Here is a 24,626-nt window from a genome sequence, read left to right as displayed (position 1 = left end):
CATGTCCTGTGCGGGCCCTTGCCATAGCATATTGTGATTTATCTCTGTTGGTGTCTTTACTCCACTCAAGTGGGAGCTCCTTGGGCAAGGGTGCTGGTCCTCCCTTATTTTTGTTTTCCTTGAGCCCACCATCTGCACGTGGTTATGGGTGGATGGATGGGGGAAGTGACAGTGGGGTAACATACCTTCAAGCCCAAAATGTAAACTTAATAAGTGTTTTGGAGGAAGAGAAGAATAAATACTGTTTTTGTTTATACAGGTCTTAAAATTTTGGTAGCAGAAAGCAAATGTGCAAAGAGCAATGGAAAACAAGTCAGAAGCTGCTGTCTGATTCCAGAGGAACTCGTATTTTATGTAAAAAAAAATGTAATTGACATTTGATTGCCTTGAAATCTTCAATTTGTTGTGCTGATATCTTAAGTAACTAATTATTTAGTTGAATAACTACTAGGGAAATAGGCCATAAATGTCACTCGTGCTTTCCTTGTAGGAAGCCCACAGCTCTTCTCGCAGCATGCTCTTTTCAGTACCTGCTCTAGGTACTTGTGACTTGTGAAAGTCACTGGCCTCTGCGCATTGGGCACAGGCCTGAAGGCGATGTTTTACTCACATTTTGTCCACTGGAATTAAACAGCTGTGCTGATATTCAGTTGATTTGAGGTTTGTTTGGAAATCGGTCCCAAATTTGGGAAGCAAATGAGACAGAACCCTCCACACCCCACCACATGCTTCCAGCTCATCCCATGAAAACTCATGAGCACAGTGTGGAGTGTTTTATCTACAGCCACTCCCTTTTTGACCCTTCCCCCAAAATAGTGAGGGAGAGAAATGAAAGAACAGATCTGGGGCTTGCCTTCAGCTTCACTGTGCATTTTTGGTCATTTTGGTCATTTTAGAAGTCATCTTTCACTTGTTAGGATGTTACATTAATTAGGAGATGCTAGTCGTTTTGTTCATGGAAACCAGAGTATCCCTTTGAAGTATTATATTCTTCTAATCTATGAAACTGGCCCAGGAAGTAACAATGGGAAGTGCTGGAAATGGAATTTAAGAAGTCCACCTTCTTAGTCCTGTGCTTAAGCAGAGAGTCTCTAGCAGGGAGCCTCTGCAAGCATTGTGTTCTGTTGTATCAATATGTACTTAGATATGTTAATCTGAATTAGGGAGTTGATTGTACATAATGACTCCCCTGGGTTGCTATGTTAGAAGAAAACCCAAAACTTAAGTAGTTTGCTGAATATGCATAGTAAGTAAAAAAATTCTTCCAAAATTAGTGTTAATTGAATCTGAGCCTTGATCTTCTTTGAACCTTTAATTTTTTATTTGATCTTTTAAAAAAGTTTTGTGGCCTCTTAAAGATAAAACCTACAACCCAATAAAAGTCATGCTGTAACGATTGCAAAAAGACCATTGTATGAGACCCAGTTTTGGATTATCATAGGCGAAGAAGTCAGACATATATGGTTGTATGTACATGTGTATAGTATGTGGGTGGGGGTAGATACATACCTGTTCATCTGTATACGTATGTGTGTGTTTAATATATACTTTAGTTTGCCTTTACCCAGATGTCTCCTTCTCTCTCTGCCTCTGGAAATGGGGCAAATTTTCTTCAGTTAAAAACAGAAATAGAAGCGACGGTTTTGACCCATTTTACACCTATTTATTTCAGGCTCTCACCACACACTTGTTCATGGGCGCAGCAAAGAAGAGGGATCCACAGAGCTGGAGCCGTGAGGGCTGACACATTGGAATGAAAGCTGGCAGAATTCGTAGGGAGAGCTTTCCCATCCTGCCAGCCCCATGTCTGGCTTTAAGACAGTTCTATTAGTGAATTAACTGTTCTCAAAACCCCAAATTAATTTGAACCGAATGTTACTAAAAATGAAATAGAATAAAGTGACCTACTCTTGCCTCATCTGGAGTTATTACGAAGGAGCTCCGCAGCCTGACTGAGCTCTGGAGAGCAGGGCTCTGTGCACACGCCTCCTGGTCCAGAGGCCTCCGTGACCATCCATGATGCCACTCTGTCCCCTCAGCAAGCTGCCTTTTTCTTCCTAGCACCTGCCCCAGCGGTGGTATGTTTTCCAGTCAGTTACCACCTGTCTCATCAGAATGGAAGCTCCATGAGAGCAGGGCCTTTGTCTTGTCCCCGTGTATCTCCAGTGCATAGGACAGTGCTGACACAGTGCAGAGTCTAAATAAACGCTGTTGAACGAATGTGTGGGTCACTTGCGTCGCATCCTTTCTGAATGTTTTTCCTTTAACTTGCCATTTATAAATACCTTTTCCAATGATAAAGCAGTGAAAGTTTGGAAAGAAGCATAAAGCTTTTGTTGTGATTGAAGTAACTGGAAGCCTAGTTCAGGGTGCTGTGAGAAGCTGGAGCATATCAGGACTTCGGAATTATGAATTACACACTTACTATATGTGACGGTATCGGTGCCTCCTGAAGAAGTAGAAGACAGAGATGCATAGAAACATGAGTCATGTCTCTGGAATACTGTAATATCGACATCTAGTGAGAGTCTAGAAAGAAACATGGAGAAATAAAAGGGAGGCAGGAAACAGGCAAATACTTAGTGGTTCTCAACTATTTAAGATAAATTTTGGCATCGAGTAAACAAGATAAATCAAAATATTTTCTAGATCAAGTAGGCATTAACAAAGATATAGAGGAAACTTGGAGGCAATTACTTAGATAATACTAACAGAAGTACTTTTGTTCCAGATACCTCCACAGATGCCATGGTTACCCCGTCTTTATTCGTTGTGTGTTGGCATAGGCCAGAATACCAATATTGTTCTTAAAAACCTTTGAGGAAGTTTTTCTTTTTTTCTTTTTTTTTTTAAGCAAAGAACAGAAACAAAACCAAGGAGACAGTATCCTGTGATGTAGGCTGTTACCTCAAGGTGAGTTTATTTGTAGCACTAACTTGTAACGAACTGTTTAAAGAACTGAAACTTCTTTTTAGGTATAGCTTATTTGTCAGATTTTGTTCATTTCAGTGTAAACTTCAGTTATTTATTACACACTGAGGGAAATCAACTAAAATCAGGAAAACCAATGTCCAATTGAACTTGAGTTTTATTTTGCATGGAGAAGTAACCAATATTTCTGATCAAACCATTAAAGCTGTTTCAGTTCCTTTTAAATAAAAGCAAAGGCTAAATTTTTTACATACCACAAAGCAAAATAAAACAAAAAAAACTTTGGTCATGATGCATTTTTTTATTCAACTGATTGCTGAATTATTTTGATTATATAATCTTACACTCTTATGAAAGTATAACAAGTATGAATTCTGGGGTGAAGAAATAAATGTAGAAAGCAGTTAATGAGGCAGAACTCACAAATCTGTATTTATAGTTTCATGGCAAATAAATCATAAGCAGGATACAGATGTAAAGAAAAATTCTTGATTGCATTCAAGAAATGCAAGGTCGAACTAACTTTTTACTAAAATTGAATTGTATCGCCGCTCAGAGGGATGTGGGGAGTAAAGTAAGTGGGATGTGCTTAGAACAGCAAGCTAGGCCGCAGTGCACACTCGTCAGTGTCTGCTGCTTGTCTTACGAGGATTCTAGCACAGAAGATTAAATCATGTTTTAATCATGCTTAATAAACGGTACTGTAGTTTTATTATGGTTGATGTCCACTTGTAATTCAATGAAGAGTGGCTTTTTAAAGCAAAGGAGAAATCAGCATGTTTTTCTTGGCGCTCTTATATTGTGTGTGTGTAGAAGATGCTGGGATGGGTTATCCATACGACAACCCCTGTGACCAGAGATGCAGGAGCACATGCATCACTCTTAGTTTTATTTTATTTATTTTATATGTTATTTTCATAAATCTGAAGGTTTGATCAGCTTACTGTTTTTAGTATATTCTGCTGCTGCATGTGTGTACCTTTAAGTTTTGTAGAATTAAATTGAAAATTTTGACCAGCAAATGCTTAAAGCCACTGTCAAAATTACATAGTTAGCACTTCATTGATTTGAAGGCTAGTTTTCATTCAGCATTCCTGCAGTTTGTGTGTGACCTGATTTTAAAGAGCAGTTCCATGAGTTAGTGCCCTCTGGTGGCACACAGAGGACGTCAGGCAGAGAGGGACTCTGACCCAGGAGCCTTCCGGAGGCTCTGCTGAAGAGAAGCCAGTTTATGACTGGCCCTGTAATTTCATATTTTTTCATGTGTTCAGTGCTTGTCAGTTTCCTACTCCATTAAGCCATGGCCCTGGCATTGACTCAGTACCAGCTTTATAGCAAGTCTTCAGCAGCTTAGGTTGTGAGGGAATTTCCAGGTGGATTTGATATAAGAAGGGATTACCAATGTTGAGATTTCCCATGAGGAACCAGGACATCCATTTTTGGATGCATCTCTTAGCTCCTTTTGAAGAGCAGACCATGTCACTTCCTGGGTTAAGGAAGGAAGGCTCCCCGATGGCCTTTGAGTGACTGACTGGCACAGCTTGGGGTGGGCCTTCAGTGGGTTAGTCTTTGATAGGCCTTTGTTTCCCATTTTGGTCTTCCCTGGAGGGCAGCCCATCTTGCCCACTTAGGCTCTTGGACAGTTTTCTTTTTTTGTTGTTGAGGTGAAGTCTCACTCTATTGCCCAGGCTGGAGGGAGTGCAGTGGTATGATCACAGCTTATTGCAGCCTTGACCTCCTGAGCTCAAGTGATCCTCCTGCCTTAGCCTCCTGAGTAGCTAGGACCACAGGTGGGGGCCACCATGCCCAGCTGATTTCTTAATTTTTCTGTGGAGTCGAGGTCTTGCTATTTGGCCCAGGCTGGTCTTGGAACTCCTGGCCTCAAGCAGTTTTCCTGCTTTCCTCCCCAAATGCTAGGATTATAGGTGATGAGCCACCCTGCCCAGCCTGCTTGGCCAGATTCTGTACTCTTTAGGCAGACTAAAAACTGAATCCTGTCATCACTCTGAAAAGTTGTGGGACCTCAAGAAAGTCACTCTTTCATGAGTTTCTTTAGCTGTGAAATAGTCACAGATTCTAAGCTGTCTTTTGAACCTGTGTCAAGAGAGAGTTGTGAGGATGATGTGAGATGATGTGTCTGAGAGTCCTGACACATTGACCTATGCAGACTGCTGCTAAAGACATTTCTCTTTCCTTCCTCAAAGGCAAGCCTCCCCACCTTGATTAGAAGGTCATTAAAAAGGAACTTCATTTGACAATAATCCCATGTTTATAACGAAGTTGCTAAGATAGTTCGGAGTGCCCATAGATCCCTTACCTGGTTTCTTGTGCAATCCCCACTTTTATACTGTTGAGTTTCCCTGATGAGTTTTCATATATATAATCTCTGTGAACTTGGATCAAATTTGGCTTAAATGCCTATTTACCACTTTGCTAAGACAGAAATGTTTGCGCTGAGTCCCTGAATTCCATTGTAGATGTGTTGCCATTTGCTTCCAAACCATCCTTCTGGTTTTACCTTGCCCTGTGTCTGTGGTCATTTGACATTAGAATAGCCTTCTGTGATCTTCCGGGATCTTAACACCTAAATATTTTCCCTGCTTGTACAGCTAATGAGTTGTGCAGCCTAAGGAAACATGGGGTAGTCAGTTTTCATCAGTATTTCAACTAGGCATTTTTGCCATCTCATAGCTACTTCTCAAGCAATTACAATTTAAGTCAAGGTAGTAGCACCTGCATCTTCAAAAAACAAAACAAAAAGTTTTTTATCTTCAGAAATAAGGAAAGAAGCTTATTAGACTTCCCAATAGAAAGTCCACCAGCCAATTTTAATACATAAATAATCTATGATTAGCATTAGTATATGAAAAAAATAGTAGCAGCTCAGATTTTATGTACTTCTGCAGTTTAAGAAAGTGATGCCACAGACAACATCTCCATTTGGTTTCTTAGCAACCCTGAAAGACCAGCAAGGAGAGCTTCGTCCCTCCTTTTTCATGAACCTGAATGTTGTAAGGGAGGCCAAGGAGTGGCCTGGTGAGACTGCACAGCCAGAGTTAGAGCCCAGGTCCACGTGAGTCATTGTACAGACACATCCTGAGCACCAGCCCACACACTTCTGCCATCAGGAGGCTTTGAAACTGCTGTGGTTCCCCTCTTAAAATGGCTAACCTCTACTTCAGCAACCTTATTTATGCATTCATATACATAATCATTCTTTAAAGTCTAGTAGACAATTTTCACATTTTGTTTCAGCCCAGATCTTTACTAAATTTTGTGAGATCAGCATTGTTGGGCTTGAATTAGCCAAACCTTGCCATACTGTGCCTTCAGAAATCCCAGATTGGGCGAGTTGTGAGTTCATCTCATCCTCTTCCTGACGTTGACACTACCAACACCATCAGCAGGCTCTGGGATAACTGCGTCCCCCTCTGAGAGGCTACATCTTGTTTGCGATCTGTGGGTTACATATTGTGCTAGAGATGAACCTTGACAATAGAGACGTGTGACATATTTTTTACAAGAGTCACTGAGATATTTGAATGAGAAGATGATGTAGTTTGAAAAAGTGATAAATGGGCCAGGTTCTTGAGAAACTAGCAGAATGTCTTATTGAAACCTTGGGATCCAATCTGAAAACAGAAATGAGTCTTCCAAGCAAATTTTTTTCTTTTCTTTTTTTTTTTTTTGCAAATGTGGTGGGGGTAGATGCTTTTATATAAATTCTATACCTGTTTCTGTGGTATAAAAATCAAATTTTGTCCTCTTATGCCTCAGTTGGTTGGTTTCATTTTCAACTAGGTCTCCATTTCTAACAGCATCTCAGGTAACTTTTCTGAAAAATGTGGGTTCAGAGGAGCTCATGTGCTGGTGGCTGTAGTGGCAGCTAGTTCTAGACTATGAGATCTCAGTGACCACTTTGGTGGGTGTTTTGTTTTAAATCAACAATAGAGGTGAATCTGTATTACAAAGTAAAATGTATGAGTAGATAGGTTTTCATGTTTTGAAGTTTTTTATCTTCAGAAATAAGGAAATAGCCTCATTAAAGAACTGTTAAAAAAAAAAAAAAAAGCTGTGGCCAGGCGCGGTGGCTCACGCCTGTAATCCCAGCACTTTTGGGAGGCCGAGGCGGGCGGATCACGAGGTCAGGAGTTCGAGACCAGCCTGGCCAACATGGTGAAGCCCTCGTCTCTACTAAAAATGCAAAAAATTAGCTGGGCATGGTGGCGTGCCTGTAATCCCAGCTACTCAGGAGGCTGAGGCAGGAGGTGGAGGTTGCAGTCAGCTGAGATCACGTCATTGCACTCCAGCCTGGGCGACAGAGCAAGACTCCATCTCGAGGAAAAAAAGAAAAGAAGAAAAAAAAAGCTGTTTGTCTGTTCTAGCCTGGCACCTATGAGTTCTGGAGCGGCACCCAAAGCCAGTTCCTGCTGGCTTTCCTAGGAGCCTCCTTGGCGTGGGTGGGTGAGCTGCTCCCTTGCAGCAGTTTCAGATGTCACTTGAGAAAAATATTTGTTGTTGTTTGGTTGCCCTCTTCAGTTGTGATGCTTTTAGGAAGTTAGGAAACAGATGAGACAGTCTGGCTGGAATAAGAGGGTGGGTAACCACTGATCTGATATCATCCCTGTTGATTAGGTTTGCAGAATTCTAAATGGAGATTGTAGCTTCACATGCACACTGAGGGGGTTGTGCATTTTCATAGGCTTATGTTCCATCGGGGTTCTGCATGATCTTGGAAGAGAGAGACTAGGTGTGGTTCTTGGCTCTGTTGGCTGGTGGGTTTAGCTGTGGATCACTTAAGAGACCCATAATCCTTGCTTTTGTACCGTTCTGTATTCCGTTTGTCAGGCTGCGAGGGAAGGGGGTTTGTGTTAATTTGTATCTTACTGACCCTGACTGGAAAAGAGATTAAGATTTTGGTTGTATAATTTACATAAATGACCAAAAATATCAAGCCCACTCCTCACACAGGTGACCCAGGCATCCAAATATTTACTCCAGTGATTAGTGTCTTTCAGCCGTAGATGGGCACTTCTTTCCTTTCCTTTCTCCTCTCTCTTTTCTTTACCCACCAGATAGATTCACACTGAAAGATAAAACAGGCTGTGGGATTTAAATGCTGAAAATGAAGATTGATGCTTTCAGGTGCCTTGTGGCAAGCACAATTAAGTGAACGGAGAACTGGGGCAATTGTTTATTTGAAGGTTGGTGTGACATATGAATGAACTTATTTTTTCAGTACCCACCCACCTACCCGGAACTGAAATAGGCATTTGGAGTAGGTTTTGCATTTTAAGTTCAATTTTAAGAACCAGCCATTCACTGTGAAAGCGAAGTTGCTGGGAAGTTTGTTTTAAGGATGATGCCACCCTCTATTTCTGTGAACCCAGTAAAAATAGCATGGAATAAAATTTAATTATGCTATACTGAATATTTCATGTGGAATTAAGGGGCAAAAGCTGCCTTTAAAAAGCATTAGGTTTGGAAAGAATAAAGGCTTTGTAGGTTCTTTGGAAGATACTATAATTAAAAGATTTGCTCAAATGTATTTTTCCCTTTTTGAAGAATTTAAAGAAATCCATCCCTCCCTTCCTAAATTGATTACCTCTCAAGCGTCAGCCCTTCTTGGCAGTAAATACGGTGAAGCTGCCGCTGTGCTGATTTGACGGCTTCTTTCTGTTAAATGTAAAATAGTTTTTTAATCTTCTGATTTAGATGTTTAATAGAAAGTAAATGTTTGACTTGCTTTGGTTTCTGCTGAACCTGTATTTAAATCCACACAAACAGTTTGAATAAAGTGAAAACATCACTGGACTAGCTATTTTAAACATTTCAGGATATAAGAATGCTAAATGGGGGTTCCTTTTAAAAATAGAAATGGCGGCTTGCATTTACATAATTACTGCTAACTAGCACAACATTTTAAATGGTGACAAACTCAGGGTAGAAAAAGTATCTGTTTTAAAAGCCTGGTAAAAGGAAGCAGAAAATGCTCTGTGAGCAGCTGCTTCAGATGGAGGGTCTTTGCAAAGTCAGGAGACCAAGACTTTTCAGTAGGGAGGGCGAGGTCAAGGGAGGAGGCAAGAGGTAGCTCAGGCAAACTTCTTACAGGCCCTGAGCCTGTGCGTGGGCCTGAACTCACCCACCTTTCATTTTGAAGCATGATTGTCTAAGTGTTAACACTTAAATCTGCCTTGGTGTCTGTCTGGACAGGGTGCAGTGTTCTCTGTCTGCTGTTAAAAGGTGTGAGGTGAGGGTTGAAGTTCAAAGTTGGTGAAAGAGCATGGAAGAATATTTATGAACACGAAGGCTGAGATTCACTTAACACAAACTCATCAGTAGTTCAAGCCAGAATCTCAGGCCTGTCCTTGATTCTGCCCTTTTTTCCCCATCCCAGACACCCATCTTTCTCCTTCCAAAATACATCCATCTTTGCACATCTCTGCTAGTACCACCCGAGTCCAAGCTACCTTCTTTTCTTTGCCTGGAGATATGTCACATTTTCCTGTGTGGACTTCATGTCTCCAGTTTGCTCCCCTTGAAATAGATTCCCCATGCACTAGCCAGGGCAATCTATGAAGAATGTAAATAGGATTCGCTCACTAGCTTAAACCCTACAGTGACTTTCTATCCATTTGGAGTCCGGTCAGCATGAATAATCTGGCCTCTGCCTCTCCATTTCCTACCAGGTGCCTCTTCCCTCTAAGCACCCTTCCCATACGGGGAATCTATCAAACATGATTCTTTTTTGCATTCGCTGTTTTCTCTACCTAAAATTATTTCCTCTCCTCCCCGTCTTTGTTTGCTAGCTCCTTTGTGTCATTCAGGGCTCACCTCAAATGTTATATCCTCAGAGAGACCCTCCCCCGATAGCCTGATGACAAGTGATAGTCCCCTGTCACTCTGTCATGTGGCAGTGTGGTTTTTTCGTAGCATTTATTACTGTCTAAAATTGTCTCTTCTTTTTCTTCTTTTTGTCCTCAGCTCTTCCCCATCCTACTAGCTCTTTTAGAGCAGGGGGCCCTGTCTATCTCCTTTTCAGCTATGTTCTGAGTAGTTAGATGTACCTGCAAGTGCCTAGGTATCCATTGATTAAATCAGTGCAGGAGCGGAACCCTGCAGATCACTAATGCCCAAGGAGAGCTCCCACTTGGTGGAACTAGCTGCCTAGAAGCTGCTCCTCAAATTCTTGCCCACATTTTTTTTGAACCGTTTGGGAAAAAGCTGCTCTAAACTTTGCCTTTTAGGGTTGAAAATTGAAATTTGGGGATTCACAGAATGCTTGTACTTAAACAGAATCAGCCTGTGTCCCTAGAAGGACATGAAATTCCCCTAGTTCACCCCAAATGAGATGAAAATATAATTTCCTAGCATTCTTGGTCCATAGTAGGAGTTCACCAGTGGCGATCTGCCTCTGTGTCCTTCCTGGGGCAGTGGGATGGCACTGCTTGCCTTTGCTGAAGACTGAATTTGAATTCCCTCAGATCCAGCCTTCGGAGCCAGATAGCATTTTCTGTGATTTCTCCTGTGGCGTGTCTGGCCGGGATGCTTTCTGTGTTGAATGTTCATTTTGGGGTTAGGTAGCAAATCTGTTAAGATAGAGATATATGCGGAAATCTAAACTTTGGTCAGCCACTTTTCGTTTCATTAGTTTTCCACCTGGCAACATCCAGGGGTTCAGGAGGAAAACATGGTTAATGGCTACTGATACCTAGGCAGTTGTGATTCTTTCCTTCCCTAAAGAAGCTGACGCAGAGGGTTCAATTAACAACTTCTGAGGAACCCTTTGCATCAGCTTCCTTAGGGAAGAAAAGAATCACGTTTCCAACTCACTGAGTCTCAAATGTATTATGCCACTCCAAGCTGTTTGTTGAAGTATTTACTTTGGTCTTGAATGTACTTGTTGGGGACTGGATTGTAGAACTCAGGAGACCCATCTGCTTGGCAGAAGCTCCCCTGTGCAACTTTTCATTCTTGTTGCTGTCTTTATCAGGGCATTATTACAGTGATTGGGTTGTGCAAGGAGAAACAGTAACTTCCCAGTTAATTTATAGTGAAATGGACCTTTTTAGAACTGAGACCTAGAGATAAAGCCATGGAGCTGGAGGATTTCAGTTGCTTTTGAGCATCAATTCTTTAGACTAGTTTTAAGAGAACCTCTCCCTTCTCATGTTTGACCAGAGCTGAAGATGCCTCGACTCTGCCTGGTTCCCCACTTGCCTGAGTAGAGAACAGGTTCAGGTAGGAGGGAACAAACAGGTTGCGCACAGGCAGAGTCAGGAAAGGGCCTGGCCTGTTCAGGATCAAGATGTGTGAAATGAAGGTGGGAAGATGGGGGTGGAAAATGGGTTTTGACCAACATATGGATGGTCTTGTGTGCAAGAAGCATGTAAGCACAGCAGATTGTGTTCCCATGGTGACAAGCTGCTGAGCCACTGTGTGTTTAGGGTCAGTGTGGGGCGGGGAGTAGTGTTGGAAGTCCATGTCAGTCATTGGTTTCCTAGTTAGTTGCAAACTCAATAAGCCTGTATTTACTGGAAGCCATTTTTCTCATAAGATTAACACTATGAGAAACCATCTACTGTATATACACCCCCAGATTGTATATCGCTTTTCTGATTTGACTTTTTGGCTGATTGCTTTTGAAGTTAATGTGGTTTAGTCAACTGAATGTTCTAAACATCTCCCTTTACCTACCTGGTCGGTACTCCTGGTGAGTTTTTGAAAGGCAGTGTCTTTCCCACAGAGATTAATTAGAAGTTAGTGTGTGCAGTACACTTGACCCTATGTTTGACACACATTCAGTATATGGTGGTGATTATTTAATTGTTTGAAAATGAAACAGGGCTCTCTGATGGAACCTGAAGAAGTGAGATTGGCACTTCTAGATGGATATATGGGTTGTGTTTAACTGCTTTGAATGTTAGTAAGGGAAAAGTATCCACTTACTATTGTTCATTTCTTTTTTCCCAGCCTTAAGAGCCAAAATGATTTTCTGCCCACAAACGTCTTGGTTTTCTTTTTCTAGCCTGTCTTTTCATGGCTAAGATATTTGCAGAAATTTCTGGCTAGCCACCAGTCCATAACTTTTTCTCTTCTTTGCAGACACTGTGTTTAGTGGTATCTGAAAAACCCTACGAATCCAAAGTTGTTTACCCTACGAAAGTTGAGATTCCAGTTCATTTGCTAACCTGCAGTTTCTTATTTCTTGTCTTGGTACTTCAGTTGGCTCATTAAATGTTTCTTAAAATTGGTTGAGGAGCTTAAATATTTGTTAAAATTGTAATGTGTCCTGATTTAGAGAAAACTAATTATTATGTACATCTTACTAGATCCATCTGTTGCCCATTCCTCAGATACAGTGATAGAAGGAGAGAGAAATTCTGGGCTGGGCACGGTGGCTCAAGCCTGTAATCTCAGCACTTTGGGAGGCTGAGGCAGGCAGATCACGAGGTCAGGAGATCGAGACCATCCTGGCTAACACGGTGAAACCCCGTCTCTACTAAAAATAGAAAAAATTAGCTGGGCATGGTGGCGGGTGCCTGTAGTCCCAGCTACTGGGGAGGCTGAGGCAGGAGAATTGTGTGAACCCAGGAGGCGGAGCTTGCAGTGAGCTGAGATCGCACCACTACACTCCAGCCTGGGTGACAGAGCAAGAGCCCATCTCCAAAAATAAACAAACAAACAAAAGGAGATAGAAATTCTGTCTCCAGGCAGATAAGTTATAGTTCATAGAGTGTGAGAGAATGGGCTCATAATGGAACAGTTATCCTGGGTGGAGTTGGTGCTTCGTGATGGTACAGATGCTTTCCAGGGATATGCTCAGGAAAGATACTGGAAAGAGATTTTCCTAAGTCTCATCTCAAATGAGCTTTGCTTTGCTTCAACTGGCCTAACTCAGCAGGCCCAGCTAGCCTGATTCCAAGAAGGACCTCCAGCCTCTCGTTGCCTAGCTGACCTCCAAACAGGTAGCTGGCCAACATGGGGCCCCCTGGTTTGTTTTATTTTGTTTGATTTTTTTTTCTTTAAATGGAATAGATGATCTAGACGTAGCACCAAGGTGCCCCTGTCTTCCATCACCTTCATGTACCTGAGTACCCACAAGCTCGCCTGTGGATCTGTAGGAAAACCAGGTAAGTCTCTAGGATCTGTGAGGTCATCTGTACCGTGGATGCTTCTTCAGGGTGGGGAGGGTTTGCTGCCATTGATAGCCCTGCACCATCATGGAAGCGTGCCCAGTCTGTTTCCCCATCTTTGATGCACTGTGGATGATAAATAATCATCACTGCTGTGTGATGGCTGAGAGGGATTCCAGCCAGTGTGTGCTAGGTTATAGTGTTTTCCTGATGGATGGAGCCTATTCTGGGAAGCAGCTTATTGTCTCACGTGAACAGCCTTTCTAAAATAAATGACTGCTTTCTTAATATTTTGAATCCTTTTCTTCAGCACATGTTTTGTTGCCGTGGTTTGAAAGCTTGCCAAATATATGCCTTTGCACAACTCCCTGTAGGGCTGGGTATACAATCAGACCAAACAGTGTGATTTAAGGTTGAGCATAATTGGGAATTCAGCAATCACTTGCCTTGCATTTGATGGAATGGCAGTGGAGTGCTTGAGAGTTACTTCGCTGTTAAAAAATTATATGTGTATAACACACACACACACACACGCACACACACACACAGTTTCACTATCTCATAATAAAGTTGTACCTGAAACCACTGGGCAAAAATAACACTAGCATGATAAATAATTGCTTGATTTTTGTGATGGAGGCAGGAATTCAACAAATCATAGCAGTTGATACTGTAGATATGACTGAGGACTTAAGTTATATAAGGTTGTGGAATGGAAAAAAATCACGTGGTGGCAGCAATACATTTTAAACACAAGCCCTTGTCAAGTCCTTCATCGGTTGATCTGTTTCCTTGTTTCTGTGTACTTTAGTAATTGAGCCATAAACTTGGTGAACTTGGTGTTGCCTCTGTGTTATACAAGCGTCTTTGGATTTTACGTTGCCAACACTGTGCGTGTTTGTTGCTGTTGGATTGTCAGTTACCTATAATTGAGACCTTTTCGTGTGTCTCTTTGCTGGTGCGAAAAATGCTGTCAACAGCCCCACTCCCTGCAGCTCTTTGAAAAGTCACATGTGAAATCCAGAGTTTGTTTACCAGGCTGAAAGAGATCACTTTACCAGAAGCTTACAGTAAATATCCAGATGATAGAGCCTGGAGATACTAAACATATGCTGCTTCATTGCTTGGTACATTGGTAGTCGTCAGGCCTGCCACCAGCACTGCAGACTGCACAGGACACAGAGGTGGTGTGTGGAAGGGATAACTTTGAAACTGTGTGTAAGTTATCATAGCCACCAGAGTTTCTTGATGGTGGCCTCCCGTTCCCGTGCAATGAGACAGCCTCCTGTCATCCCTTGTAAGATGGTGTTAATCTGACAAGAAAGGGAAGTAAAAACTCTGAGGTCAGAATTCTTAAGTTTTTTTTTCTGGAATTTTGGACACTTTCTAATAATTGAAAAGCACCTGTCTTTTGGAGTTTTAGACAGTCAAATTAATCTAACTCCAGAATTTAGCCTTTATTTGCAAACAACATGATTATGAGAAAACCCATGGCATCTATATAAAAAAAAACCCAAGCACCTATGAGAATAAATGAATTCAGCAAGACAACAAGATACAAGATCAATTGTATTTCTATATATTAACAACAAACAATTGGAAGAGGAAACTTAAATATCAGTACCATTTACAGTAGCTTCAAAAACTTCAGATACCTTAGAATAAAACTAAGAATATGTGTAAGACCTCTATGCCGAAAACCACAAAATATCTGTGAGAGAAATTAAGAGAAGATCTATATAAATGGAGGGCTATACCATGTATTGAAAGACTAAATAGTAAGATGTCTGTTTTCCCTAAATTGATTTATGAATTCCGTGCCATCCTACTCAAAATCTAGATAAACTAATTGCAAGGTTTTTATGGAAATGCAAAAGATCTAGAAAGACCAAAGCAGTTTTGAAAAAGAGCAAAGCTAGGAGATAGCCTGATTTCAAGACTTCCTGTAATGCTACAGTAATCAAGACAGTGTGGTATTGCAAAAAGATGGACATGTAAATCAATGGAACCAAATAGGGAATCCAGAAACAGATCCACACATAGATGCTCAATTGGTTTTTGACAAAGGTGCAAAGGGAATTCAATGGAGAAAGGATAGTCTTTTCAACAGATTGTAATGGAACAACTGGACATTCATGTGCAAATAAAATGAACCTCAACCCATACCCCATACTGTATATAAAAATTAACTCAAAGTGGATCATAGACCTAAGTTTAAATCTATAAGCCTTCTGGAAGAAAACATGGGAGAAAGTTTTCATGACCTTGGGTTAGCAGTGATTTATTAAATATGGCACCAATTGTGCAATCCATAAGAGACAAAACATCAGACTTCCTAGAAATTAAAAAATCCTGTTCTTCAAAAGGTACTGTTTAGATAATGAAAAAACAAGCCACAGACTGGGAGGAACCTTTGTAAAACATACGTCTAATAAGGGATCCATAATGTATGAAGAACTTTAAAACCTCAAGAATATGAAAACAACCCAATTTAAAAATGGGCAAGAGAGTTCTCTAGACATCTTAGGATACACAGATGGCAACTAAGCACATGAAGAATGTTCAACAGCGTTATTCATCAGTGAAATGAAACTAAAAACCACAATGAGATGCTGGTACACAGTTACTAGGGTATCTTCCCAAAATAAAACCAAAAAGACCCTGGTAATACCAAGTGCTGGTGAACATGTAGAGAAACTGAAACTCTTGCCTGGTGTGGTGGCTCACACCTGTAATTTACCCAGCACTTTGGGAGGCCAAGGCAGGTGGATCACTTGAAGTCAGGAGTTCAAGACCAGCCTGGCCAACATGGTGAAACCCCGCCTCCACTAAAAGTACAAAAATTAGCCGGGCATGGTGGTGGGCTCCTGTATTCCAGCTACTTGGGAGGCTGAGGCAGGAGAATAGTTTGAACCCATGAGTTGGAGGTTGCAGTGAGCAGAGATCACGCCACTGCACTTCAGCGCGAATGACAAGGTGAGACTGTCACACACACACACACACACACACACACACTAAAAAATAAAAACTCGTACTGGCTTGTAGGAATGCAGAATGCTACAGCCACTTTGGAAACAAGATTGACATTTTCTTATAAGTCTACACTTAAGAATCTTACAAATCTGCATTTACAGCAAGACCCAGCAATCCCACTTCTAGGTATTTACCTAAGAGAATGAAAAGTTATGCACCTACAGGAATTTGTATGGGAACATTTACAGCAGCATTACTCATGATGTTCAAAAGCTGAAACAACCCAAATGTCATTCAACTGGCCAATGAATAAGCAACTTCATTGGAGTACTACTCACAGTGAAAAGGAACAAAGTGACACAACATGGACGAGTCTCGAATGCATTATGATTAGAAGAAGCCAGACTCAAAAGGCCACATACTGCCTGATTCTGTTTATGTGACCTTCTGGAAAAGCCAAAATTGTATGGGAAGAAAACATCAGTGGTTGCTGTGGACTGGGTTGCTGTGGGTGGGTCGGTTACAGAAGAGCACAAGGGAACTTTTTGAGGTAATGGAAATTTTCTTTATGGTGTTTGTGATTGTGGTTATGCAGCTCTGTTTGTTTGTCAGAATGTATGGACCTGTGCACTTTGAACAGGTAGTTCACAGAAGAAGTTATACACATGGCCAATAAGCATGTAGAAAGGTGTTCAACGTCAGGGAAATACAAGTTAAAACCACAGTGAGATGCCATCTATTATTAGAGTAGCTAAAATAAAAAAGACTTATCAACATGAAATGTTGGTGAGATTGTGGAACAACTGCAACTCTCAAACATTGCTGGTTGGTGTATGAAGTAGTCCAACCCCTTGGGAGACTTGATTGGTAGGTTTTCTTTCCTGAAATTAAACATACATGTACACCATATCCAACAGTTCCACTCTTAAGTATTTACTTTAGGAAAATGAAAATATATGTTCCCAAAAGAACTTATATAAGAATGTTCATATAAAGCCAAAAATAGAAACAGCCCAAATATCCATCAACTGAAGAATGAATAAATTATTACAGTGGAATACTGCTGAGTAATAAAAAAGAATGAACTACTGTTAACAACCCTATGGATGGAGCTGAAGAACAGAAGGACATACCCTATGAATGCATTTAGATAAAATCCAAGAACGGATGAGACCACTCTATGGTGATCAAAAGTGTTTTCTTAAGAGTAGGGAGGGGAATTAACCAGAAAGAGGCAAGGAAGGTTTTGGGTGGTGGAAGTGTAGGCTCACTCCCATTTTGGGTAGTGATTACGTGTTTATACACTTGTTAAAACTCATCCAACAGATGAAGATCTATACATTTTATTGTATGTTAATTATACCTTAATTAAAAATATATTTCAAACCCACTTTTACAGCTGTTTTATTGAATCCTAAGTTTATTTAGAACCATTTCTTCTGTTGGATCATCATTATGTGCATTTTGCATAACCCAAGTTTCTATGTGGTGCATCTTGTTGGCATTATCCAGTATTTTACTGAAGCACGAGGAAAGACTCAGCTTGTGATTGTGCTCTTGGACATGGCTCAGAGCTTCAGAATATCCAAGGAACAGGTGAGTAACCCATGTTTCTGACCCTGGGTCCTATAGGACCTGTCTTTATTTACCAGTTCACCATCTGTAGAACCTCAGTGTTACGAAGAAGTTGAAGACTTCCCATATGCCTAATCTTAAGGGGCAACTCCTTCCAGAAACTAATGTAGCTGGAATTCATCATTATGGATTGAGCTGGATGGGTGGGAAGGAAGGAACGGTGTGGACAAAGGATTGGAAGAGAGGCCCTTGCTCCAGTTTCCTCTGGACATCGCAGACCTTCTTTTTATCTGTACTCTCCATGGGCAGTGTCATCGTTGGGCAAGACTTCTATCATTACCACTCTGTTGACGATTCCCAAATTATCTACAGTTTATTCCTCTTGAGTTCAAATGACATATCCAGATATTTATTCTACCTTGCTCCCTCTACTCAGCAATGTGTTGCCATTCTCATTTTGTGTAAGTTTCTCCTGGCCCTTCCCTGGTACTATTTTCTCTCTCCATTTCCCTTCCCATTCTTTCCTTCACCACAGAAATTGTGCATCTGCCTCCTCATTCCATTCAATAGGCACTTCTCATGTTAGAATTCACTGAACACTCTTAGTTATTAAATCCCATGGCCTCTTTTCAGCCCTCATCCTTCCTGGCTTCTCTGTAGCATTTGTTGATGTTAGCTGTCCTTTTCTTGAAAGGAGACCTGTCTCTCCCTCAGCCCTGGGACACCGTCTTCCTGCCTCACCATCTGGTCCCTGCCCCTTTCAAGGGCACCCTCTGAGATGGCTCTCCTGAGCTTTATATTCTTGGCTCTCTTTTCTTTTACTAAGAGCTCTCTGGACTGTTTTCTGATTTAAATTTCTGTTTATCTGCCAATGACACCCACATCTATATCTTTAGGCTCTCCTCCCCTGAACTTTTTTTTCTTTTTCTTTTTTTTTTTTTTTTTTGATTTTTGAGACAGAGTCTTGCTCTATCGCCCCAGGCTGGAATGCAGTAGCATGAACAACATAGCTCACAGCAGCCTCAGCAGCCTCAAACTTCCAGGCTCAAGCAATCCTCCCACCTCAGCCACTCGATATCTGGAACTACAGGCATGCGCCACCATGCCCAGCTAATTTTTTTTTTTTTTTTTTTTTTAATTTTTGGCAGAGACGAGGTCTTGCTGTGTTGCCTAGACTGATCTCGAACTCCTGAGCTCAAGCGATCCTCCCGCCTCGGCCTTCCAAACTGCTGGGATTACAGGCGTGAGCCGCCACACCTGGCCTAAGCCTTTGTTTCGTATTGCACGCTGAACACTCCAACTCGCTGTGTGTCCAAAGCCAAACATTCTTTCTCCAACAGGTTATTTCTGTGGTTTGCTGTGTGTCCTGAGGCCAGTGGCCCACGCTTGCCACTCTGGGGTCCGCTCTGTTGCTGTGTGGCACTCCCTGGAGTCATGAATGAAGATCCATAAATTCTGCCTGTGAACTTCATGTTTTCTCCCATCTTCTCCATCTCCACTGCCCCAGCTTGGGCCCTCGTGAGTCCCTGAACTATTCCTGGGTCTCCTTGCCTTGTTCCTCCTCTTTTTTTTTTTTGAGACGGTGTTTTGTTCCTGTTGCCCAGGCTAGAGTGCAGTGGCGCAATCTTGGCTCACTGCAACCTCCACCTCCCGGGTTCAAGCAATTCTCCTGCCTCAGCCTCCTGAGTAGGTAGGATTATAGGTGTGCGCAACCACACCTGGCTAATTTTTGTGTTTTTAGTAGAGACAGGGTTTCACCATGTTGGCCAGGGCTGGTCTTGAACTCCTGACCTCAGGTGATCCACCTGCTTCGGCCTCCCAAAATATTGGGATTACAGGTGTGAGCCACTATGCCCGGCCTGCTCCTCCTTTCTTTACCATCCACCTCTGTCTTGCCCCACCCCTGCCACCAGCCCCGCTTCCCTCTCATAATAAAGCTTCAGCTCCTTAGAATGACAGTGGAACCCTTTGTCCATGCAGTCCCTTGGCCCTTCTGCACTTGGGTAAAGGCTTCACATTCAAGTTTCAGTTAAACTCTCCCTCCTCTCTGTATTGTCCGTGCCCCTGCCCCCTGCTTTGCGTTTGCATTGTGCTTTGTCTCTTATTAATAGTTCATGCAAGTATCTGTCCTCATACTTAGAGCTCTTTGGGTTAGTGCCTGCATCTCTTATTGCGTGTTCTGGGGCCAGATGCAGGGCCTCATATACAGAGTGTGCTCGGTGCAGGGTTGCCAGAGTGCAGAGTTGCTGCCTGTGGACCCTATGGGAAGTGCTGCTTCATCCTCCCTGGAGTGGCTCCTGCTGCTGGTTCTGTGCCTGCAGCTCCCACACACGCCTCTACTCCTTCAGATAGATGTCCTGAAGGGATGTGGAGCTGGTGTTGCCTGTGGGAACTCTGAGGCTCTGGCCACAGGAGCCCAGCACCTGCTTAGGATCGTGAGCCCTCCAAGTCACCCACGATCTTTTCTGACAAGCCAGGAGCGACTGCTGTTTTATCTGGAAGCTTTCCAGTGTGTGATGCTAAGAAGAGGGATTCCCTCTTTCGTGTCATGTCAAAATGTTCCTGGCAATTGATACTCCCAGGTCCTCCTCCTCCTGGCAAGATGAGGGAGGAGGGAGAAGAATTGGGAGAAACCCCCTGCCAAGGGGTGTCTCGGGAGATAGAGGTGCCAAATTTGTATAAAGGACTGTCTTCCCAATGCTGAGCCCAGTGCATTTGTTGTGACTAGGCTACTGATGCTAGCTACTTAGAGATGGCAGAAAAGGCTCTGCTTTTCCTTCCTCACTGTGGCAGGGCCGTGGGTAGTGGCCCTTCTCCCAGCCTTAAATCAACCAAAGAAGAGGCTCTATCCTAGACTGGCTCTACCCCACTGACACAGAAAATCAGGGTGGCGGCAGGTGCTGCAGGCAATGGCGGGAGATGTGCCAGGGACTTTGGCCATGGGAGCAATGGAGTTGGGCACTTTTAATTGATACCTTTAATAATTATTGTTCAAGCAACAGAAGGCAAAGTGGAATTGTTTCAAAGGCAAATTGGAGCAACAGGAGCTTGGAACTTGGCTCAGAAATGTGTGCCTACCTTCCCCACTCTGGCTGTTGTTCGAATATATTTTTCCTTTAAGTTTCCCTCCCCCTCATTTTCGAGTGCAGCAGTCTTTTCCCTAAAGGGAGTGAAAGAGGAAGGTGCTAAATGAAATATTCTCATGTAGTTATTATTTGCCTGGGGCCAGTTCAAGTTTCTAAAGTAAATCAAAATATGCATTTTAGCTAAGTTTAAAACCTTTCTGCCTTAGCCATGTGGGCAACTAAGGAGAAGCAGTTGTGACCCGCTGTAGAGGTGGGAGCTGTTGCCTCTCCCATCCCCCGCGTCCCAGCCCTGTGACATGGCCTTTGTTCTCTCGCAGGAACTCTTGGGTCTGAAGAGGAAATTGAGATCCATCTTCGGGATAGGCAGGCATCATTTAAGATCTCAGTATTTAAATATATGTGATTTGTCTGTTCTAATTGCTTTTCAGTTTTGTTTGCTTTCTAAAAATCCGGTGTGTGGTTTCTGCTGTGTCCTTGAGTTGGTAAAACAGTAAGAGTTATAGGATGTCCCGGAGGCCGAGCAGCATCATCAACATTCAGTGTTTGCTGAGTCGCCAGACATCTGGGCTCTGGGATGGATGGAGGGACATAGTCCCTGACCTCTAGGAACTTTGTTGTAAGGAGACATGGCAAAGGAACTTGCAGTCTCAGCAGCAGCTCTCCCGGCGCCCCCTCCTGCCCTCCCCCCGCTGTCCCGTATTTCTACGCAGGGTGCATGCAGAGGTTTTCAAGTGTGAGTGGGTTGCTGCAGCTTGACTCAAGAACACTTCCCCAGCAGGGCATGCTCCTGGGGGAGTTTCAAATGAAGGCAACTGAGGAATTCTGGCTTGTCCAGACCGCCGCTCTATGACCTTCAGTGAGCCAGGCACCGTTCGGGGCTTCATGGGACTCCTGCTGAATGGTGAGCCGGTGGTCCCCTGGGTCCATAGTCTCTTCCCAGTAAGACTGAAGGTTCTGAGTCGAGCAGCAGGTACTGGGCCAGCCTGCCCAGGGTGTAAGGACGGCCACCCCTGGCCTGGGAGGAGTACCCTCAGCCACTCCAGAAGTAGCGTGGGCACGTGCCCCGTGACTGGCAGACCAGTCAGCCCTCGGTGGGGCCCTTCCTGTCCAGCCCTTCTGCTCCTGCCCCACCTGGGAGCCACTGTGGTCCTCAGACCTGGTGCAGTTCCAGCCTCTCCCGCCCCACTGTCATTCCTGCCTGCCCATCACAGTGCCCACAAAACCCAGAGGCCTCCCAGCCCTATTGCCGTGGTGGTCTGCCTTCCGGCTCCCTCGCCAGCCTCGTGGCCTCATGTCTTGTCACTTTTTCCTTGCCTACTGGAGCCAGGCTGGCCATTTTTTCTCCCTCAGACATGCCAAGTAAGTTGCTGTCCCTTCTGCCTGGACCCCCAGACAGTGCCCACCCTGTGACTTGAGAACCCCTTGTTTGCTCATCACCCTTTATGAAGAAGACATCCCATCCCCTTCTGCCTGCATCATTTTCTTCCAGGCACTTAATGCTATCCGTCATCATCCCACGTCCTGTCCCCTCCAGGGTGCCAAGGCACACGCAGAGGGGCCGTTACTCCCCCTCACTCCCTTCACGCCTCTTGTGTCCAGCAGTGCCCACGGCAAGCAGGCTGACAGGCCAGGGTTCTTGCCTTGTTTCTCCACCATGCCCTCTGCTCTCAAGTTTATCTCCTGGCTCTGGAAATGCCGCCCGCTGCTCGCTGCAAGTGTGAAGCCAGAATATTCAGGAAGTATATTTAAAGTAAAAGTTGAGCATGCTTTCCCCAAGAAAAGGTTTTCATGTCAGTGAACTGGCAACACGATCACCTCCTGATGGTCTACTGTCAACTGGAGGCTCTTAGGAAAGTGGCTCTGTCATCTTCTCCAGGGTTTGGTGCAGCCCAGGTTCATAGTTATGGATTATAGTCCTTGTTCCTTTTCTTGGGGTAGAGAGTTAGGGAAATGGACATGAAAATTTTTAAAAATATGCTTGGTTCAACTTTGATAAAATACCCTTCATGAGACTCGGATTATGGCATTGTGAGCTCAACCCCAGAGCTAGGTAGGAGTCTTCGTGGAAGTGCTCCTGGCTTCGCCTCCCCTGCAGCTGCTCAGTGGGACAGCCTGTGCCAGGGCCCCTGAATGTGCAGTTCTCCACCAGGAGGTGTTATTGACAAGTAAGTGTGCAATATTAATTTAGCCAGATGCTGGCATCTTCAGAATCACACATGAGTATTGAGAAGTCATGGCTGAAACTGCTCGATCAATTTGAATTTAATTAAAAAGCATCGAATCAAAGAATAACATGGCGAAGTACAATAATAACCACAAGCATCTGCATCATTTTATATCATAATCCTTTAAAAAAATTTTTTTTCCAATGGTGACAGGTAGGATTAAGCAGGCTGACTTGCTACATTCTCTTCTACTCCTCAAGAAAACAAGGATTTCCTGGCCTCTAAAAGAAAACTCAATTTATTTGTCTGCTTTGATCATCTGAAGTATTAGATGTGGACTGGAGAATCCTTGGGACTTTTAATAATTTAGATGAAAGGACACACAAAGTCACCTAATACTACTTAATAATACCTAGTACCTAATATTTGGATACAGTATTTCTGAATTACTTCCGAATACTTGTGAATTTCTAAGCAAAAGTATAGTTATTTCATTCTCAGGAACTCCCTAAAAATGACAAAGAAGTGCTTCTGGCGTCACGAGGGAGGTTGGAAGCAGGCACAATCTGGAAATTCAGAGCCAGAAAAGGCCCATCTCCAGCAGGGGAACAGTTCTCAGGTTGGGGCGGGGGGCCTCTACCCTGCAGTGGGCTCTACAGCAGACCCTTGGGCTGGCAGACACAGCAGGCGGTAGAGCTGTGCCTCACAGGGGTTTGGCTGTGTGGGATTGGCGCAGCTCATGGGGCGTGGAGGGCTCTGGTCTCCTAAGGGGCCTCTGCCTGCCTGTGAGTTTGCAATGAGGGACTAACTGGAGCAGGTGGGGTGACCCACAGGAGGTGGCCTGGGTACATTCAGCTCTGTCCTGGACTGATTCTGTGACCTTGAGGATGAGCCAGATACAGTTAATCTGTGTGCACAAAAAGACTTGGGGAAAAGACTCCTGATTGAACTTCCTGGGTCTCCCGGTTTTCAGGCTCAGCTCTAAGCAAGGATAGTGGTGACTTTTGGCTTTGGCCCCTCTGGTGTTAAGCTGAAGCCAAGGAAGTTTTCCTGCCTCTGCATGTACTTCGGCTGGTTGCCCCAAGGGTGGCCCAGCCTGTATGGAACTCTCTGGAGCAGCTAACCTGGTGCAGGTCACCAATCCTGAAAATAATTTGGCCTTTCTCGCAATGTGCCATTGTGGAATTTGCAGCAATCCTTGTTTGCTTTTGGCTTTATCTATATATTGACTAGGTGTTTGGGTCCAGGCCAAGCCACTTGCTGTCCTCTTGGAGTTGACATGCTAAGGCACTAGTACCCATTATAGGGCCCAGGTGGCTGCCCAGCAATGCAAGGGGCACTTTGTTTATTGTTCTCCTGCTGGGTCATAATTAAGGTTCACTATTCAGATGATTCCAAAGCCTTCATGGGCTTGATCTAGGTGACCTGCTGGGTTGAAAGGAGAAGCTGTAGTCTCAAAACACCAGTATGGCAACTGTTTTTTTCTTCTTTTTACCCCAGTTTTCTTCCAGCTTCTGCATATGCACAGAGTCACCTGGGTGGCCCCGAACTTCTTTTTAGCCAGGCTGGAACGTAACTTTGCAGGGTTCATTCCCTCTACTGAAATGTTTTTGCTACATTGGAGGCTCAGCTCATTTTTTGAGGGGAGCAGGGTGGGGAGGGAAATGCTGGTCTTGTTTCTTGAAAGGAAAATGCTAATGTAACTTGACTTAGGCCTGAGCTGTTGGAAAGCGGGTCTCTGCATACCTTGAGTCCCTCCA

At 43.4% G+C, this 24,626-nt stretch overlaps 1 protein-coding gene across 23 annotated transcripts in view; it reads left to right on the top strand.

Moving 5' to 3' along the window:
• CAMTA1 (calmodulin binding transcription activator 1) overlaps positions 1 to 24,626 on the top strand; it is a 981,226-nt gene that overhangs the window by 100,305 nt on the left and 856,295 nt on the right. For 3 of the 23 annotated variants that reach the window (XR_010155137.1, XR_008538069.2, XM_016953323.2), the window contains one exon: positions 1,673 to 2,220. The exons of 18 other annotated variants lie outside the window; for them this stretch is intronic. Coding sequence is in view for 1 of the 5 variants with exons in the window: in XM_016953323.2 (XP_016808812.1) it covers positions 1,673 to 1,744 (72 nt within the window). In the remaining 4 variants the exon portion in view is untranslated. Of the gene's footprint in view, positions 1 to 259; positions 367 to 1,672; positions 2,221 to 24,626 lie in introns of those variants that run through there. 2 more of the 23 variants (XR_008538068.2, XR_001717728.4) reach the window with 1 other exon arrangement.

Source organism: Pan troglodytes, chromosome 1 (genome assembly GCF_028858775.2).
Source record: "Pan troglodytes isolate AG18354 chromosome 1, NHGRI_mPanTro3-v2.0_pri, whole genome shotgun sequence".
NCBI classification, from domain to species: Eukaryota; Metazoa; Chordata; class Mammalia; order Primates; family Hominidae; genus Pan; species Pan troglodytes.
Note: the sequence above shows the minus strand (reverse complement) of the source record. Positions and strands in the feature narration are given on the sequence as shown.